This window comes from Ranitomeya imitator, chromosome 1, assembly GCF_032444005.1.
Source record: "Ranitomeya imitator isolate aRanImi1 chromosome 1, aRanImi1.pri, whole genome shotgun sequence".
Lineage (NCBI taxonomy): Eukaryota > Metazoa > Chordata > Amphibia > Anura > Dendrobatidae > Ranitomeya > Ranitomeya imitator.
Window position 1 is genome coordinate 1,017,711,554 of NC_091282.1, and position 21,273 is coordinate 1,017,732,826.

The 21,273-nt window shown below is 45.2% G+C and overlaps 1 protein-coding gene across 1 annotated transcript in view; it reads right to left on the bottom strand.

Moving 5' to 3' along the window:
• The window catches only part of MGAT4D (MGAT4 family member D), a 279,960-nt gene that overhangs the window by 17,684 nt on the left and 241,003 nt on the right, over positions 1-21,273 (bottom strand). Inside the window, exons 12-14 of the mRNA XM_069743979.1 lie at positions 14,570-14,648; positions 12,393-12,447; positions 7,498-7,610 (exon numbers count right to left, since the gene is read on the bottom strand). Coding sequence (XP_069600080.1) covers positions 7,498-7,610; positions 12,393-12,447; positions 14,570-14,648 — 247 coding nt within the window. The remainder of the gene's footprint in view (positions 1-7,497; positions 7,611-12,392; positions 12,448-14,569; positions 14,649-21,273) is intronic.

The window sequence follows — 21,273 nt, forward strand, 5'->3', positions numbered from 1 at the left end:
TTTTCTTACTATTGCACCAACAGTTGTCTCCTTCTCACCAAGCGTCTTACTTATGGTTTTATAACCCATTCCAGCTTTGTGCAGGTCTTTGATCTTATCCCCAACATCCTTACATAGTTACATAGTTACATAGTTATTAAGGTTGAAGGAAGACTTTAAGTCCATCTAGTTCAACCCATAGCCTAACCTAACTTGCCCTAACCTGTTGATCCAGAGGAAGGCAAAAAAACCCATGTGGCAAAGAATAAGCTCCACCTTGGGGAAAAAAATTCCTTCCCGACTCCACATACGGCAATCAGACTAGTTCCCTGGATCAACGCCCTATCAAGGAATCTAGTGTATATACCCTGTAACATTATACTTTTCCAGAAATGTATCCAGTCCCCTCTTAAATTTAAGTAATGAATCACTCATTACAACATCATACGGCAGAGAGTTCCATAGTCTCACTGCTCTTACAGTAAATAATCCGCGTCTGTTATTATGCTTAAACCTTTTTTCCTCCAAACGTAGAGGATGCCCCCTTGTCCCTGTTTCAGGTCTATGATTAAAAAGATCATCAGAAAGGTCTTTGTACTGTCCCCTCATATATTTATACATTAACATAAGATCACCCCTTAGTCTTCGTTTTTCCAAACTAAATAGCCCCAAGTGTAATAACCTATCTTGGTATTACAGATCCCCCAGTCCTCTAATAACCTTGGTCGCTCTTCTCTGCACCCGCTCTAGTTCAGCTATGTCTTTCTTATACACCGGAGACCAGAACTGTGCACAGTATTCTAAGTGTGGTCGAACAAGTGACTTGTATAGAGGTAAAATTATGTTCTCCTCATGAGCATCTATGCCTCTTTTAATGCATCCCATTATTTTATTTGCCTTTGTAGCAGCTGCCTGACATTGGCCACTAAATATGAGTTTGTCATCCACCCATACACCCAGGTCTTTTTCATTGACGGTTTTGCCCAGAGTTTTAGAATTAAGCACATAATTATACATCTTATTACTTCTACCCAAGTGCATGACCTTACATTTATCCCCATTAAAGCTCATTTGCCATTTATCAGCCCAAGCTTCTAGTTTACATAAATCATCCTGTAATATAAAATTGTCCTCCTCTGTATTGATTACCCTGCAGAGTTTAGTGTCATCTGCAAATATTGAAATTCTACTCTGAATGCCCCCTACAAGGTCATTAATAAATATGTTAAAAAGAAGAGGGCCCAATACTGACCCCTGTGGTACCCCACTGCTAACCGCTACCCAGTCCAAGTGTGCTCCATTAATAACCACCCTTTGTTTCCTATCCCTGAGCCAGCTCTCAACCCACTTACACATATTTTCCTCTATCCCCATTATTCTCATTTTATGTATCAACCTTTTGTGTGGCACCGTATCAAAAGTTTTTGAAAAGTCCATATACACTACGTCTACTGGGTTCCTTTGGTCCAGTCCGGAACTTACCTCTTCATAGAAACTGTTCAAATTAGTCTGACATGAACGGTCCCTAGTAAACCCGTGCTGATACTGGGTCATGAGGTTATCCCTCTTCAGATACTCCAGTATAGCATCCCTTAGAATGCCCTCCAGGATTTTACCAACAGTAGAGGTTAAGCTTACTGGCCTATAATTTCCGAGTTCAGTTTTTGTCCCCTTTTTGAATATTGGCACCACATTTGCTATACGCCAGTCCTGTGGTACAGACCCTGTTATTATGGAGTCTTTAAAGATTAAAAATAATGGTCTATCAATGACTGTACTTAATTCCTGCAGTACTCAAGGGTGTATCCCATCCGGGCCCGGAGATTTGTCAATTTTAGTGATTTTTAGACGCCGCCGCACTTCCTGCTGGGTTAAGAAGGTGACATTTAATGGGGAATTTTTATCACTAGTCATTTTGTCTGCCATGGGATTTTCTTGTGTAAATACTGATGAAAAATAGTCATTTAGCATATTGGCTTTTTCCTCATCCTCATCCACCATTTCACCCAGACTATTTTTAAGGGGGCCAACACTATCATTTTTTAGTTTCTTACTATTTATGTAGTTGAAGAATATTTTGGGATTATTTTTACTTTCTCTGTCTCAATCTTTGCTGCCTTGATTTGCTTTTTACAGAATTTATTTAATTTTTTGTATTTATTTAATGCCTCCTCACTACCTACTTCCTTTAATTCTCTAAATGCTTTCTTTTTGTCACTTATTGCGCCCCTTACAGCTCTATTTAGCCATATTGGTTTCCTCCTATTTCTAGTATGTTTATTCCCATACGGTATATACTGTGCACAGGTCCTATCCAGGATGCTAATAAATGTCTCCCATTTTCTTTGTGTATTTTTGTGTCTCAGGATATCGTCATGCACCAAGATCCTCTCTCATCCGTTGGAAATTTGCCCTCCTGAAGTTTAGTGTCCTTGTAACCCCTCTATTACACATCTTTTTAAAGGATAGATGAAAGCTTATTATTTTGTGATCGCTATTTCCCAAGTAACCCCCAACCCTAATATTTGCTATGCGGTCTGGCCTGTTGGTTAATATTAGGTCTAGCAGTGCCCCCCTTCTTGTTGGGTCCTGAACCAGCTGTGAAAGGTAATTGTCTCTCACAGTTGTCAAAAACCGCTTACCTTTGCTTGAACTGCAGGTTTCTGTTCCCCAATCTATTTCAGGGTAGTTGAAGTCCCCCATAATAATGACTTCTCCTTGAGTTGCAGCTTCATCAATTTGATTTACGAGGATATTTTCCATTGCTTCCATTATTTTTGGAGATTTATAACAAACCCCTATCAGCAATTTATTATTTTTTCCCCCTCCCCTTATCTCCACCCACAGGGATTCTACATTTTCATTAAATTCACCTATATTATCATGCCGGATGGGTTTTAAGGACGATTTTACATATAGACCCCACCCCCTCGCTTATCTGTACGGTCATTTCTGAACAGACTATAGCCCTGCAAGTTAACAGCCCAGTCATGGCTCTCATCCAGCCACGTTTCAGATATCCCCACCATGTCATAATTATGCTCCAACAACATTAGTTCTAATTCGTCCATTTTGTTGGCGAGGCTTCTGGCATTAGTATACATGCACTTGATGTTCCTCTCTGTACCTCTACTCTTTCTTAAATTATTAACTGTTCTAACCCCACCCCCCATGCCACCGCCACCCCCAACTTCCTTATTTGTGCCCAGGTCTCTGTCTGCACTATCTTCCCCTCCTATAAATTGAATAGCCAGTGGTCCAGATGGGATCCTCCCAGAAATGCTGAAATACAGCCCTCCAGACATCCAGGCTGCGATAACAAAACTATTTAATATTGTACTGCAGGCCGGCTGCTTCCCCAAAAACTGGAACCAAGGCCTCATAACCCCTATACACAAAAATGGGGACAAGTACGACCCAGCAAACTACCGAGGGATATGTGTCAGCAGCAACCTGGGTAAACTCTTCAACTGCATCCTGAACAAGAGGATCCTCACCTTCCTCACCGAGCACAACGTCCTCAGCAAGAGCCAAGCAGGGTTCATGCCAAACCACCGCACCACTGACCACATCTACACTTGCACAGCCTCATCAAGAGCCACGTCCACAATACAAAGAACGGGAAGATATACGCTTGTTTTGTGGACTTCAAGAAGGCCTTCGACTCAGTGTGGCACCCAGGACTATTCCTAAAATTGCTGGGGAGCGGAATAGGAGGCAAAACATATGATGTCATCCGAAGTTCCTACACAGAGAACAGTTGCAGTGTGAAGGTCAACGGAAGGAGGACGGCCTATTTCCAACAAAGTCGAGGAGTGAGACAGGGCTGCAGCCTCAGTCCAACGCTCTTTAACATCTACATCAATGAGCTGGCAGTGGCCCTAGAGTCCTCCTCAGCACCAGGGCTCACCCTCCATGACACCCAGGTGAAATTTCTGCTGTATGCAGATGACCTTGTGCTGTTATCACCAACTGAGAAAGGCCTCCAAGATCATCTGAAAATCCTAGAGACCTTCAGCAGCACATGGGCACTGCCAATCAACGAGAAAAAAACTAATAACATGGTGTTCCAGAAAAGAAAGCAGAAACCCACTGGCAATCCTACCTTTATGATAGACAACCGTCCACTTACTGAAACCAACAGGTACACCTACCTGGGCCTAGAACTCAGCCAGTCAGGGAGCTTCAAGCAAGCCATAGAGTCACTAAAAGACAAGGCATCCAAAGCCTTCTATGCCATCAGAAGGCGTCTGTACCACCTCAAGGCACCAGTAACCGTATGGCTAAAAATTTTTGACTCCATCATTGCCCCAATTCTTCTATACGGTAGTGAGGTCTGGGGCCCAGTCTCATACCCAAACTGGTCAAAGTGGGACGCTGGGCCGACAGAAATATTCCACCTAGAGTTCTGCAAGCATCTTCTCCAAGTCCATCGGAGCACATCAAATAGCGCCTGCCGAGCAGAGCTGGGCAGATTCCCACTACACATCGCAATAAAGAAGAAGGCGCTGTCATTCAAGGCTCATCTACAAAGTAGCAGTCCCAGCTCCTACCATCACAAAGCCTTCCTGCACCAGGAAGCCTCAGGAAGCCTCCCAAGAAAAAGTACCCAAAGCCAGTCTGACCAAGCCATCAACCTCCATGGCCTGACAAAAGGTGAAATCCAGAAAATGGTACACAAAGTCAAAGAGGAATATCTCAGCATCTGGAGGAACGACATAAACAAATCCCAGAAACTGACAATATACCGGAATCTACAGAGGGAGTACAAACTGGCCCCATATCTAGAGAAACTAGAAAACCCCAAAGATCGACAGATCTTGAGCCGGTACAGACTGAGCGCCCACAGCCTACTCATCGAATCCGGGCGGCACCGACAGAACTACAAGCCTCGAGAGAACAGACTCTGCCAGCAGTGCCCCCAGGAGGCCGTGGAGGATGAGGCCCACTTCCTGCTGAGGTGCCCCAAATACTCCGCAGTGAGGGACACTCAGTTCAAGAGGCTGTCTGATCTCCTCCCAGACTTCACCTCCAAGGAGGAGGAAGAGAAACTGCCGATAATACTGGGGGAAGAGGAAAGTGCAGTGGCCGTAGCAGCGGAATATGTCAGTGCCTGCCACAGACTAAGAGGAGCCTGATATGTCATGGACTCCCGTACCCCAACACTGGACAAATCCCTATCCCCCGACTAAAGAGCCTGATATGTCATGGACTCCTATACCCCACCCTGGAAACATCCCCTATCCTCTAAAAGGAATTTGGTATTCCCTGGACCTCTATATGCCCCCCCTCCGCCACCCCCGTATTTTTACCATATGCTTTGGCAATGCTAACATGTACTGCCAATAAAGCTCATTTGAATTTGAATACCCTCCCCCCCAATCCCTAGTTTAAACAATCCTCCAACCTTCTAGCCATTTTCTCCCCCAGCACAGCTGCACCCTCCCCATTGAGTCCTTAGAAGCCTCTTTTGTCTTGCTCATGTTGTAGAGGTTAGAGTCTGACTGAATAATTGAGTCTGCGGACAGGAGTCTTTTATAAAGGTGACTATGTAAGACATCTGTCTTTAATGCAGGTAACGAGTTGACTAGGAGCGTCTAACTGGTCTGTAGGAGCCAGAACACTTAATGGTTTGTAGGGGGTCAAATACATCTGCAAAATGCAAATAAATTTATACAATGTGATTTTCTGCATTTTATGTTTGTTATTCTATCTCTCATTGTTAGGGTATGTATCCACGGTCCGGAATCTCTGCGCTTTGGACGCAGCGGATACCCCGCTCCGCCCAAAGCACCGCCCCTGTTGTACATGGGGTGATTCCACATGTGCTCATTAAACACATCCAGAATCACCGCATCCTATACATAGGCTGTGTTATTTATCTTGCGGAGACAGAGCATCTACGCAAGATAAACAGACATGCTGCGGTCTGGAAAGACGCTCTGCATGTCCAGTTACACAGGGCGGCTGGATGCGTCCCTGCACGCATAGTGGAGCCGGGATTTCATAAAATCCCCTCCACTATGCCGCAACATCTGGACGCTAAGGATGTACGCAGCGTCCAATCTGCAGCGAATACTGAAGGTTTCCTGACCACGGAAACATACCCTAAAAATTAACCTATCCTTAAAATTATAGACTGTTCATGTCTTTGTCAGTGGGCAAACTTACAAAATCTGCACGCAATCAAATACTTATTTTCCCCACTGTATGTGTCTTTGACCCTCACAATAACCTCTATGGTACATTCCCTCCTTTCCAGCTAGTTGCTCTTATGTATAACCCATCTAAGGCCACCAGCTTTGCCTTCCTCACAAACACGTGGATGAGACTTCTACTGTCTACTGTATAGCTGCAAACACCTAGAAAAACGCCTAGAAACATTGGCAGAATGTATTTCCTTGTGTCAGATGCTGGCTCTGCAGGGCACTTAAACATTGTTGGCAAGGAAAAGGTTTTATTTCCTAAGAACCTGCATAAAAGAGTCTGTATGTTCCTACAGGAAACTGGCAACGTATTCGGGGTGTGGAAGGGCACAGTTAATTCATTTTTACTGTAAACAAAGACTGGTTACATTGCTTGTGAAAACAGACACCAAAACTCCACCCTTGACAGATTGCTTACATTTTAACTCTTGCATGTACCAAGAAGTTGATTCACAGTAAGGCTGGGAACACACATGCAGGTTTTGGTGCAGAAGTGGAAAAAAATGTGAAATGTATAACAGAATGCACAATGAAGCCGGGTTTACATCTCTGGCTTCATCAGGGGCTCCGCATGCAAACAGCAGTATATGTATTTGAGTGCACATTTAGTTATCATTGGTGGTATGTATGGGGGGGCTGTAAGACCGGCCTTTCATCTGCAGCTGATCTATGTGGAGCACTTCCATATCGGTCAGAGTCCGGCGTCGCTGCGCCTCTCTGGGTTTGTGCAGCGCACCGATGAAGCCAGAGATGTACACCTGCCTCCATTGTGCATTCTCAGTGGGGGGAAATGCTGGACGCACATTCAAGATTTGCAAAGAGGCGGCAGTGACATTACTCTTATGTCTCTCACCACCCACGGGGCAGAGGGGGATTCATCTGGGGAAATCCACACCCCCAACCATCCCTTGACTAGTCAACCACTAGTTGCGTAGCACAAGGGCAGCTTTTACATTGATTATATATTAACTGAGCCATCGATACATAAAGGGTCTTGTTATAATGCAGGAGCAGGCTGTTATACATACATGGAGGTGGGTTATGGGGGCTACAATTTCTATTTAACGATGAGGCAGTGGTATTAGTGGTAAATGGACCATAAATGTTTTGAAGCACATTATAAAGCTTGACATGAACAATATGATACAAGTTGTAGCAGGCACAGAAATGTTGCGGTACGCCTCCGAATCCCTCCTTGGCAATGTGTATTTCTGTGGTTGATTTATAAGCTCAGCCGTCTAATTTTCCATCAATAATTCTACTCCACGTTACAAGAATGCAGCAAGCGGTGCAGGCAGCAGCGAGAACCCACCTCGCTTAGCAGCGCCCAGACAGGGGACTCGGTGAGGATCTGTAGACGGAGGGCTTTGATTTTTCCTAGAGCGTTGTTGATTTGTCCTTCAGCAACGCCATTCTGAAATTTGCCTGTGTAAAACAAAACACAAACACAGGAATGCACCAAACACAGGGTAAGCTTCGGAAATATCACACGGCCTCTATTCTGCATGAAATAGAAATGATGAGAAAGTTGTAAAATCATACCCCAAACATTTGACATAGCATATTCTCCTAGATACAATGATTGTGAATGCCCTAGCATTGTAAGAGGAGTTTCATCTCTATTACATCTCGTCTTACGGAACTGCTGTACTCACATGTGTTTGCAAAGACGTATTAAGTGAGAACTCGGCTTTCAACCAACTCTGCATAAATCAATAGAGCAACAAAATTTGTAACATATCTTGCAAGGGAACTCTGCATCTTACTTCACTTATGAGCCACTTTTTTCTCCTCTTCTTGCCTCCTTAATATATGATCACTCTGATAACAGTTCAATTCTTCACACTGAGGAGCCAGGTTACACCTCCTACTGTTCTCTATACAGGCTGAGGGAGAAAGATTGTGCTGGTCTTTCTAACAAGTCTTTTACCTCACCCCAGAGCTGAACTCACATCTGCCCTGCTCAGTACAGCTGTGTATTGTCCTCCATGCTGCTGCTAAGAAATGAAGAGCAGGAATACCACTTTGTGTGCTATGCTGTTTGTGGGAGACATCATAGCAGCTAGTCAACTCATGGTTGATTGCAAACTAAAAGAAAGCCCGCAGAGGGGGAAACTAGTGAAAAATGCAGAATACAAAATATATATTGGCCAGAAATAGTGTTATTCTTCATGTATACACACAGGACGGCTTAGTCTAAAAAGTTACATTAAAGTACAGTTACCCTCGTCAGTAGAAACTATCTGACAAGGATGACCATCCTGGGATTGTTGACCACATCTGTCGGACAGCAATCTCCTCACTGGGACATGTAGTGTGGTGGTATCATGTTCTGGTCTATATAAAAGTATGCAGGCGTTATACACCATACTATATTTAGGGATTACACAGTTCCCATGCATGGAAAAATAAGAATATTCAGCACAATTAGTTGGAAAGGAGTCCATAATTAGTTGGAAAACCCCATCATAAATCTCCTAAGACAAATCTTTATCAAAATGTCCGTGGTTATCAGATTTATGAAAAAACTGTGATTCGCCCTGAAAGCTACTCTTAAAGGAAGGCTACCGGCTGTTCCTTTCTGGGAAGTGGACTTCTTCCCCTACATGCACAATCATAAGCAGGAGGCGTCACACCCTCCCAGAAGAACATACCTCCTCCAGTGAGCTGTGATGGTTGACAGCCCTGCTCTCCGCATCTGCTATGTAGTATAGAGCAGAGCATGTTTTTTTTACATGCGTTACCATTTATTTACTTACTGCAGTGTGCCTATGCATTTTATTTTTATTCTAGTTTATAGTCTCCTAATCTGACAGCAGAGTAATGTAGGGACAGAGACCGTGATTCCAGTGATGTGTCACTTACTTGACTGCTTACTGTAGCTTTTATAAAATCATTGTTATATCAGCAGGAGATTATCATTAAAGGACTAGTAACGCTGCTGTCCTTTAGTCCTCCATATTTATGAGGACTGTATAATCCCACCCTCACCACTGATTTGCAGCTTTCTGCCTATGCACAGTGTACACAGAAAGCTGCCATTCAGTGGTGGCGGTGGAGTTATACAGAGCTCAGAATTCGGAGAAATAGAAGCTCTGCAGCAGATAAAACAGGGATTGCAAAAAATGCAACCCTGCAAAAGGATATATAACTGGAATCAGAGTCTCTGCCCCTATATCATGCTGCTCTAAGATATGGTAACAAACACTTGGTGACAGTATATTTTCATTTCAATGGGTAATAATTGTAACCTGATCCATCATTGAAGGTTATAACCTGCACTCATCTGTCTCTCATATTTTAATAGTGAATTAACGATAAGTTAGCAACGCAGGAGGGAGGCGAAGAAAAGTCTGATATGTTACGAAGCTATTTTGTAAACTTACATTACGTCTATTTCACAAAGTTTCTTCATTTGTATTATTTATGGTACAAAATTGTAATGATAATTTCTATTTCAACCCATTTCAACCATGTGTGCCATGGTTTTTATGCAATGACCGGAGAAGGGAAATTCTGTACAGATTCACCACATAAAGAACCATGGGCGGTATAACATGGTGGTGGAGTCAGAGTTCATTTTGGTGCAGTCAATAGAAAATAGACAGACTGACTCCTAAAATATATATAATAAAATGGGTACAATAGTACAATACAGGATGTGCTATAAGTGTTTTCATAAAAATTTGGGAAAGTTATGAAATCTATATATATAATCGTCTAAGGTCCACTTCCGTCTGTTTGTCTGTCTGTTTCTCTGTCACGGAAATCCTTCGTCTCTGATTGGTCGCGGCCGGCTGGGCACGACCAATAAGCGATAGGCACAGTGAATTGACCCCTCCCTACTCCCCTCCAGTCAGCGCCCCCTCCATACTCCCCTCCAGTCAGTGCTCCCCCCATACTCCCCTCCAGTCAGCGCCCTCTCCATACTCCCCTCCAGTCAGCGCCCCCTCCATACTCCCCTCCAGTCAGCGCCCCCTCCATACTCCCCTCCAGTCAGTGCTCCCCCCATACTCCCCTCCAGTCAGCGCCCCCTCCATACTCCCCTCCAGTCAGCGCCCTCTCCATACTCCCCTCCAGTCAGTGCTCCCCCCATACTCCCCTCCAGTCAGCGCCCTCTCCATACTCCCCTCCAGTCAGCGCCCCCTCCATACTCCCCTCCAGTCAGCGCCCCCTCCATACTCCCCTCCAGTCAGCGCCCCCTCCATACTCCCCTCCAGTCAGCGCCCCCTCCATACTCCCCTCCAGTCAGTGCTCCCCCCATACTCCCCTCCAGTCAGCGCCCTCTCCATACTCCCCTCCAGTCAGCGCCCCCTCCATACTCCCCTCCAGTCAGTGCCCCCTCCATACTCCCCTCCAGTCAGCGCCCCCTCCATACTCCCCTCCAGTCAGTGCCCCCTCCATACTCCCCTCCAGTCAGCGCCCCCTCCATACTCCCCTCCAGTCAGTGCCCCCTCCATACTCCCCTCCAGTCAGCGCCCACATAGCATTTTAGCTGTCTATTAAACGGACTGCGTTACGCCGCGGCATAACGCAGTGTAACGCAGTCTGTTAACGCTGCCATTAACCCTGTAAGTGTGACCAACTAATATAACGTTAATATAATGTTAAAAATAATTACATAAAAAAAATCATTATATTCTCAAATTCCGGCATCCGTGGCAGCCTTTCCCACTCCTCGCAACGCTCCGGTCCCAAGAATGCATTGCGGCAACGACCCCAGATGACGTAGCGATCTCGCGAGACCGCTACAGCAGCACGGGTTATTGTCGCAAGGCATTACTGGGAACGGAGCGTCGCGAGGAGCATCGTTAAACGCCCGGGCTGGATCCAGGGGCCGCCAGAAGGTGAGTATATAACTATTTTTTATTTTAATTCTTTTTTAACAGGGATATAGTGCCCACATTGCTATATGCTACGTGGGCTGTGTTATATACTGCATAGGCTGTGTTATATACTGCGTGGGCTGTGCTATATACTACATCACTGTGCTATATACTAAGTGGGCTGTGCTATATACTACGTGGCTGTGCAATATACTACGTGGGCTGTGCTATATACTACGTCACTGTGCTATATACTAAGTGGGCTGTGCTATATACTACGTGGCTGTGCAATATACTACGTGGCTGTGCTATACACTACGTGGGCTGTGCTATATACTACGAGGCTGTGCTATATACTACGAGGCTGTGCTATATACTACGTGGGCTGTGCTATATACTACGAGGCTGTGCAATATACTACGTAGCTGTGCAATACACTACGTGGCTGTGCTATATACTACGTGGCTGTGCTATATACTAAGTGGGCTGTGTTATATACTATGTGGGCTGTGAGACTCTTTCGCCCGGGGCCCTCAAAAACCTGGAGCTCGCCCTGTCTTAACTGATTGGTCGTGCTTGGCCGGCCGCGAACAATCAGCAACAGACGCTGTCCGGCCGCGAATTGGGGCGGGATTTGAACCACGCTTCGCTAATTGGTCACGCACGGTCAACCGAATTCTGTGTATTCATTGCATTATTCTGAAATCTTCATAAATAAACTACATACATATTCTAGAATACCCGATGCGTTAGAATCAGGCCACCATCTAGTGTCCTATAAATGTCTGTCTGTTCCCGATCTAAGGTTCTCTGCTTTTAGCGGAGATGAATCTGTGCTGCACTTTATGCACATGCTCAGTAGGGACCATTGCTGGGGAGTCGGAATCAGGGGAATTGAGGAGTCTGAGGTTTGTCTTACAGACTCCAAAAGCCCCAATAATAATGTATGTAAATGAAAACAATTAGAAAATAAGATTTAGAAAACAAAACTAATCCACAATATATACTGCACAGTAATCATTAAGAAATACTTGAAACAGCCTCCATCAACTATGTGCTTCAAACCCATCCAAAAGAATGCCCGAATTTGATCTACACATAGACACCTGTTACATGCAAACAACTAATTTACCAGAAACACCGGATTATGGTACTATTCACCTTCAGAATTAGAATTTGTACAAAAGAGACTTTATGCAAAAAATATACAAGAAATATTGACGTTATAAATGAGTTAATATTATCTTATAGGGAAACTATGGTGAGCAGATTATGGATAAACACAAACTAACGGTGAAGCAAAAATCAGATCAAAGGAAAATGCAAAGAGCGGAGACAGTTCTGTGTTCAGGCATTTGTCAGACAAAATAATAGAGTTTACCTATTTGTATGAATCCGTCTTCGTCTATCTGGTCCTGTGGCACACTGTAAACTTTCTAAGACAAAACAAAGCAATTTAATATAAATAACTGCAGCTGCATTTGTAATCTATTATTGTGAGATGTAACGAGTACTGTTTGTGCTCTCATGCTATAATGCAGCTAATGGACCAGCCATCTACACGGAGGGCATGCTGGATCATATGGTTCTACCACACCTGGAGAACCACAAGCTACATAACAATCTCTCCACAATATAGAAATGAGAACAGCTCGAAAATAAGGTTAAGAAAACAAAGCTAGGGCACATTATGTGCTACACAGCGGTTAATCAGGCAGGCTACGTCAGTAAATGAATTGCTACAGTGGTCACAGCGTGAAAGGTCATTGGATAAATGTGCAAAGTAACAATGTGGCTTATTTAGGGAACCTGCCATGTCTCCAAACGATATCAACCTGCAGATTAATAACGTCACAAAGCTGTCCAGCCGCCAAACTGAAAGTGCCGCTACCTGAAGAAAAGGATCCTTAATCCGCCAGCTTTCTGTCAGAGTCGTGCCTGGAGCATGTACGGTCACCATTTAGCTGGCATTGTGCACCACCCCATCAGGCCGGGGTCACACTTGTGAGTGCAATGCGAGAAACTTGCGTGAGTCTCACGCATCAATACCCGGCACTGCCGCCGGCGGTTCGGACCGCTGCGTTCAGATGCATAGAAATACATACAGCCGCACACTCCGGTCCTGAGTGCCGGTGGCAATGCCAAGTATTGATGCGTGAGTTTCTCGCATTGCACCCCAGACTTAAGCTCCTTATCAGGCCTAAAAAAAAGTGCATCTATTTTGCGTGAAATGTTCTTTATAGGGAACCTGACGCCAGACTTTGCCCCCATAATAAGAGTGCTGTCTCAGCCTCCTAAAATGCTGGTAAGCAGGTCTTCATTATAGATAAATGTTGATGTAGTTATCGGCATGCCTGTTACCGGACTATTCCGGGAGCACTGCTCCTCATTCCAGCACATTGCTGATTTCATGCCCACATGGGTGTGATCAAAAGCCATCATGTGCAGGGAGGAGGAGAACAGGGATGACATGCTGGGACATCAGTCACACCTCTGTGGTCATAATAACAGCAAAGTGCTGGGATTAGTGATGGGCACCCAGACTAATCCAGGTGCACACGCGCAGAGATTAAACTTTATATAATAACGGTATGAATACAAACATTAAAGGGGTTTTCCAGGTTTGGCACAAAAGTCTGCAGTGATGCTATGTGACTGCAGACTTGTGATAGTAATGTAGCAGTCACATTCTCCCATGTGATTTATGCGGCAGTCGCACTGTCTCCTATATGATGTATGCAGCAGTCACATTGTCTCCTATGTGATTTATGCAGCGGTCGCAATGTCTCCTACATGATGTATGCAGCAGTCACATTGTTTCTTATGTGATTTAAGCAGCAGTCGCATGGTCTCCTTTGTTATGTATAAAGCTGTTGCAGTGCATCCTTTGTGATGAGTGCAGCAGTAGTAGTGTCTTCTATGAGAGGTAAACAGCCGTCATAGTATATTGTGTAATGTATACAGCAATTTCAATGCATCCTATGATGTATACAGCAGTCTAAGTGCATCCTATGTGATATACTGTATATACTGCAGTGCGTTTCCTATGTGATGTATACAGCAGTCTGAGTATATTCTATGTGATGACTACAGCAGTCTCAATGTAGCCTTTGTGATGTATACAGCAGTCTCAGAGTATGTTATGCGATATATATACAGGAGAGTCACAGGGCATCCTATGTGATGTACACAGCAGAGTCTCAGTATATCTTATGCGACTATTGCAATACTGCTGAGAGAAAGCGGCCTCATATAGCAGCATTGGAAGGTGGCAGTTCAAGCCAGCAGCACAAAGATGCTGCTTGGTTTTAATGGCCAAACAGGAGCGTTGACTCTTCAGCAAGCTGGAGGCTGGAGAGCGGCGAGCCTCTACTTTAGCCATGGGACAAACCCTTTAATATATAGAATTCCATAACAGATAACATTCATACTAAATATTATAGTTCTCTTTGCCTTTTTTTCAAATATAAGGAAGGTTGACCTTTATGGAAATGTATCTTATTTCAATTCTATGTGTATCCTGTCTAGTAATCTGTGTATGTAATAAGTTCTACTAACCTCTGCTGGCAATACCTGTACAGTAGTGTTAAAGAGCTTGTCCCCCGGGTGCTCAATATTTCCACTCCTGAAAAGGTAACTGACAAGAAACATTACATGTTAAAACTTTTTTTTTATAGGCATAAATTTATCCTGGCATTTACAATGATGAAGCAATGACTATACACAACATGTATGTAGATAATTAGCAGGAAATCGGTGAAACAGTCTGACATGTTCTGATTTACTATGCAATAAAACAATATTACACTCCACTGCAAATGAAAAGATAGTTACAAAAGGGTGGCCTGCCATTGTAAGGGCTCATGCAGACGCACATGCAACGAGGTACAAGCACGTACTGCAATGCACAGACTGGCCAGGGTCGATAAAACAACTGTTCCTGGGTAGCAGGGCTATAAGACAGTTGTCCACAGGTAGCAGGGCTATAAGACAGCTGTCCCTGGGCAGCAGGGCTATGACAGCTGCGTTTATAAGCTGGGTAACTAATCCAAGAGAATAGTAAATAGCGATTGGATAAAACTTAACCTTTAATAGGTATAAATGTAAAAATACTCACAATAAATAACATAACATACAAAAAGGACCTGGGGAAGGATAGACCCTAGTGCTTTAGTGAACTCTGACAAACACACAATGGGGAAGAAAAGGAGGGATATTAAAACGTGTGTCTCTGACAGTACTATTGGTTCACTTTGCCATTACGTGTATCATCTGGCCAGTGATTCAATAACCAAAACTCGTGCTGTCTATACAGAGCACGCCCAATTTTTTATGTACTGTAGGCCGTACAAAAAATCCTCAGTATGTCATACCTATATACCATCGGACCATTATACATGTGTGTTAGCAATCATGACAGTGATAGTGTGTGATGGACATTTGCCACAGTTATCCAACTTGTAATGTCACTTTATCCTTTGTTCATTGCACACATATAGCAGTAAATCATGACAATGGTCATGTATAGTAATCACTTGACCCAGTTGTCACTTGTTGTCAGTTTCCTGCAGACCTAAACTGATCGTGCTCAGTCCTGGATAGATATAGACCATACCGTTATAACCATATGTACCACCGCCATACAGTAGATACTGTCAGAAGTTTATGGCAGCATGGGAGAGGCTATACAAACAGGGTATGACCAATCAACATGTCACTATATTGCAAACATTCCGGGACCATGCTACCTCATGAGCATATATCATGAGCGTCCCCATTAGTCACAATAGTGCGGTCACCATCCTTTTGCTTAAGGCCCTGTTAGCTTCGGGCATCAGTATGTGCAATTTTTGCAACAAAGAGCAACCATGTAAACTGTTAGATCTCACCCAAAGTTGGAGAGAGTTAACGTATCTCTCAAAGGGTGAGCGTGCCTCTCATTCATTCGTTTATGCTATGACAGCTGCCCCTGGGTTATAGGGCTAAGAAAGCTGCTCCTGGTTATTAGGGCTAAGAAACCAGCCCCTGGGTAATAGGGCTAAGAAAGAGGACCCAAGGTAATAGGGTTAAGAAAGCGGCCCCAGGGTAATAGGGCTAAGAGAGTTGTCCCTGGGTAATAGGGCTAAGAGAGCTGTCCCTGAGCAATAGGGCTAAGAGAGCTGCCCCTGAGCAATAGGGCTAAGAGAGCTGCCCCTGGGTAATAGGGCTAAAAGCAATGTCCCTGAGTAATAGGCCTAACAAAGCTGTCCCTGGGTAACAGGGCAAAGAGAGCTGTCCCTGGGTAGTAGCGCTAAGGGCACTGTCCCTGGGTAACAGGGCTATGAGAGCTGTCCCTGGGTAATAGGGCTAAGAAAGCTGTCCCTGAGTAACAGGCCTAAGAAAGCGGTCCCTGGGTAATAGGGCTAAGAGAGCTGTCCCTGGGTAATAGGGTTAAGAGAGCTGTCCCTGGGTAATAGAGCTAAGAACGCTGTCCCTGAGTAATAGGCCTAAGAAAGCTGTCCATGGGTAATAGAGCTAAGAGAGCTGTCCCTGGGTAATAGGGCTAAGAGAGCTGTCCCTGGGTAATAGGGCTAAGAGAGCTGTCCCTGGGTAATAGGGCTAAGAGAGCTGCTCCTGGGTAATAGGGCTAAGAGAGCTGTCCCTGGGTAATAGGGCTAAGAGAGCTGCTCCTGGGTAATAGGGCTAAGAGAGCTGTCCCTGGGTAATAGAGCTAAGAACGCTGTCCCTGAGTAATAGGCCTAAGAAAGCTGTCCCTGGGTAACAGGGCAAAGAGAGCTGTCCCTGGGTAGTAGCGCTAAGGGCACTGTCCCTGGGTAACAGGGCTATGAGAGCTGTCCCTGAGTAATAGGGCTAAGAAAGCTGTCCCTGAGTAACAGGCCTAAGAAAGCTGTCCCTGGGTAATAGGGCTAAGAGAGCTGTCCCTGGGTAATAGGGCTAAGAGAGCTGTCCCTGGGTAATAGAGCTAAGAACGCTGTCGCTGAGTAATAAGCCTAAGAAAGCTGCCCCTGGGTAATAGGGCTAAGAGCGCTGTCCCTGGGTAATAGAGCTAAGAGCGCTGTCCCTGGGTAATAGAGCTAAGAGCGCTGTCCCTGGGTAATAGAGCTAAGGGTGCTGTCCCTGGGTAATAGAGCTAAGAGTGCTGTCCCTGGGTAATAGGGCTAAGAGCGCTGTCCCTGGGCAATAGAGCTAAGGGCGCTGTCGCTGGGTAATAGGGCTAAGAGCACTGTCCCTGGGTAATAGGGCTAAGAGCGCTGTCCCTGAGTAATAGAGCTAATAGACATGTGTCTGGGTAATAGGGCTAAGAGTGCTCTCCCTGGTTAATAGGGCTAAGAGCGCTGTCCCTGGGTAATAGAGCTAAGAGTGCTGTCCCTGGGTAATAGGGCTAAGAGCGCTGTCCCTGGGTAATAGGGCTAAGAGCACTGTCCCTGGGTAATAGGGCTAAGAGCGCTGTCCCTGAGTAATAGAGCTAAGAGAGATGTGCTTGGGTAATAGGGCTAAGAACGCTGTCCCTGAGTAATAGGCCTAAGAAAGCTGTCCATGGGTAACAGGGCAAAGAGAGCTGTCCCTGGGTAGTAGCGCTAAGGGCATTGTCCCTGGGTAATAGGGCTAAGAGAGCTGTCCCTGGGTAATAGGGCTAAGAGTGCTGTCCCTGGGTAATAGGGCTAAGAGCGCTGTCCCTGGGCAATAGAGCTAAGAGCGCTGTCCCTGGGTAATAGGGCTAAGAGCACTGTCCCTGGGTAATAGGGCTAAGAGCGCTGTCCCTGAGTAATAGAGCTAAGAGAGATGTGCTTGGGTAATAGGGCTAAGAGTGCTCTCCCTGGTTAATAGGGCTAAGAGCGCTGTCCCTGGGTTATAAGGCGTAGGCCTGTTTCACATTAGCTTTTTTTTGTGCAGCGTAGGCCTGCGTACTGTTTGCATGCATCTTGAGTACCTATCTTTAACATTGTGTAAGCAGGGACATGCGTTGGCATCAGTTTCCATGCAGATGTATGCAGATGCGTCCCCGTGCGTCGTTTTGTGGTGTTCGGCGAACGCAACATGTTGCATTTTTTGAGGCGTCAAATATGCGTAGGTATACACATGCGGATGAGTGTGTATAAACAATTCATTACTGTCTCTGGGAACGCACTGGTATGCATGGATATGCGCATGGATGAGTTTGATGCGCATGCGTACTTCAGACTGAACATGTCCAGGAGGAACAGGTTTCAGCCACTCAAAAAACCAAGCTGTATAAAAAGGGGGTGTGGACACAAATTCCAGTACTCTCAAGACTCTTGAAGTGATCACAAGATTCAGGATGTGCTACCAAGACTCTGGATTTCATCTGAAGACCCTGGATGTGAGTATAGAAGCTATGAAAATGTCTGTCTGTCTCTTTCACTGCAGTCTGTACTCTGTCTGTGTTTGTAATGTTATGCAGTGTGTACGGTGTCTCTCTTGCAGCCTTCTATTCCAAAACGTCCTCGAGTGAAGACCTGAACACTTCCCCGAGTGGACAAGAGACAGATGAAGTGAGTACATTTGCTATACTGATTGGTATGTGTTGACTGTCAATATGACACATAAATCATATATCAAAATCATGCATTTTCTTTACAGGACACTTCCGATGCTGAACAGCCAGAGCAGTTGAGTGATGATTCTTCCCAGGGTCGTCGGGCCCGAGTTCCTGAGGTGGAAAGACGGCATGTAAGTAGTCTTGATTGTTTTTGGTTTAAGTGTTTCATCTTTTTAACTATGACTTCATTTATTTTGTGTTTCTTTGATGTCTAGGTTTCACAACGTGAGGAAGCCAATACCATCATTGACAATGATCAACTGATTCATCTTGTGAAAAAGCAAGTAGCGTTGTGGGACACCCATGATCGTCAACATTCTGTCTCAGTAGTGATTCGAAGACTCTGGGAAGAAGTTACCCGATCGCTCATGGCTAATTGGGACCATACCACCACACATGATTTTTTTAAGTATTGCAATGGGGTCTGACGCGGCAGTGAACCCGCAAATGTAGGTGCAATGTTTTACAATTTATTTTTTTTCCCCCTTCACAGTGAAGAGAGTAAAAGTCCGTTGTCGTTCGATGAAGCATTGCTTCAACAAAGAAATGAGAGAGGAGATTCAGGATTGAAGTGCTGGTACTCCAAAGATATCGAAATACAAATGCCATCGCATGCTGGATTTCATGAGGCCTGCGGTTGCTCATCGAACGTGAGTATCTTTGTGTTGTATTCAATTATCTAACATCTGAATTGTTCAGTTCTCACAGGATATGTTGGCGCTTTCTAAAATGTTTTTTTACTAATGTTTTTAATTTATTTTCCACACAGAACCTGGCGCAGCACCACACAACCTGGATCGTCCTCAGTTGGAGTGGCCCCTCATCGACCAGCCACGGAACACTCTCAGTCATCTGCCAGTGATGCAACAACTGGCAGGCTTCACAGGCAGGGGAACAGGCAGCCGGGTCCATCAGGTTTTCCCCTCTCCCAGTCCTCTGCCACTGCCTTTGTTGAGTCTTCTCGCCAGCGACAGAGGGCCTGGGAGAGGTCAGTCATGCCCGAGTTTATTTAATTCAGCTTGATCTTCCAGGATGGGAAGAAGGTAATTGGAGATAGACTGGACAGTGGGTTCATTCAGGTGAACACACTTTTCCAGGATGTGCACAGACGCCTTGACTACCTGGAAGCCGACCTACAGAGAACGGCACACTTTTTTCCCGCAATAGAGCGGGGAGTGTTGTAAAACCTAAAGGTACCTTCACACATAACGATATTGTTAACGATATCGTTGCTTTTTGTGACGTAGCAACGATATCATTAATGAAATCGTTATGTGTGACAGCGACCAACGATCAGGCCCCTGCTGGGAGATCGTTGGTCGCTGAATAAAGTCCAGAACTTTATTTCGTCGCTGGACTCCTGCTGACATCGCTGAATCGGCGTGTGTGACACCGATCCAGCGATGTCTTCACTGGTAACCAGGGTAAACATCGGGTAACTAAGCGCAGGGCCGCGCTTAGTAACCCGATGTTTACCCTGGTTACCATCCTAAAAGTAAAAAAAAAAAAAACACTACATACTTACCTACAGCCGTCTGTCCCCGGCGCTGTGCTCTGCACTCCTCCTGTATTGGCTGTGAGCGTCGGTCAGCCGGAAAGCAGAGCGGTGACGTCACCGCTCTGCTTTCCGGCCGCTGTGCTCACAGCCAGTACAGGAGGAGTGCAGAGCACAGCGCTGGAGGACAGACGGCTGTAGGTAAGTATGTAGTGTTTGTTTTTTTTTTACTTTTAGGATGGTAACCAGGGTAAACATCGGGTTACTAAGCGCGGCCCTGCGCTTAGTTACCCGATGTTTACCCTGGTTACCGGCATCGTTGGTCGCTGGAGAGCGGTCTGTGTGACAGCTCTCCAGCGACCAAACAGCGACGCTGCAGCGATCCGGATCGTTGTCGGTATCGCTGCAGCGTCGCTTAATGTGAAGGGGCCTTTACACCAGAACTCCAGTTGAACGTCATGCAGGCCTGTCAGACTGCAAGTTGTTTTTCGATAAAACGGAAGGGTCTTTTAAACATTTTAGGAGTGATTTTCAAGGAGTTTGTTTTGTTTGCTTTTATTCAGAAGAACTACAAACTATCTTTTAATTGTGCACTCTGGAATCCAGGGTCTGTATGCAATAAGATCCCTTTCCTGCACAACTACTTTCTCAACAACTCACAATCTGTTGGCCCTCACTGAAACCTAGATTCAGGATTCTGACAATGTCTCCCCTGCTGACATTTCCCATGGTGGCTTACAATTCTCTCATTCCCCGAGACCCGCAAATAGACTTGGTGGTGAAGTAGGCATCGACCTGTCCACACAATACACTTTCCAGGTCATCCCCCAAGTTCCATCAATCTCTTTCCCTTCTTCTGAGGTTCACACTATCAGGCTCTTCCATACCCTCTCCCTCAGAGTAGCAGTCATATACCGTTTCCAAGACTCACCCACTTCCTTGACCATTTCTCTGCCTGGCTGCCACACTTTATGTCCTCAGAACTACCAACCCTTCTCTTGGGAGGCTTCAACATCTCCATCAACAGCTCCACTTCTCCATCTGCATCCCAGCTTCTATCACTAACCACTTCTCTAGGCCACTCACAGCTCTCAACCTCTGAGACACACAAAGATGGTAACACCCTTGACCTGGGTCTTTGTCTGGCTCTGTTAAATCTCCTACCTAGATAACTCACCACTTCCCCTCTCTGACCACAACATTCTC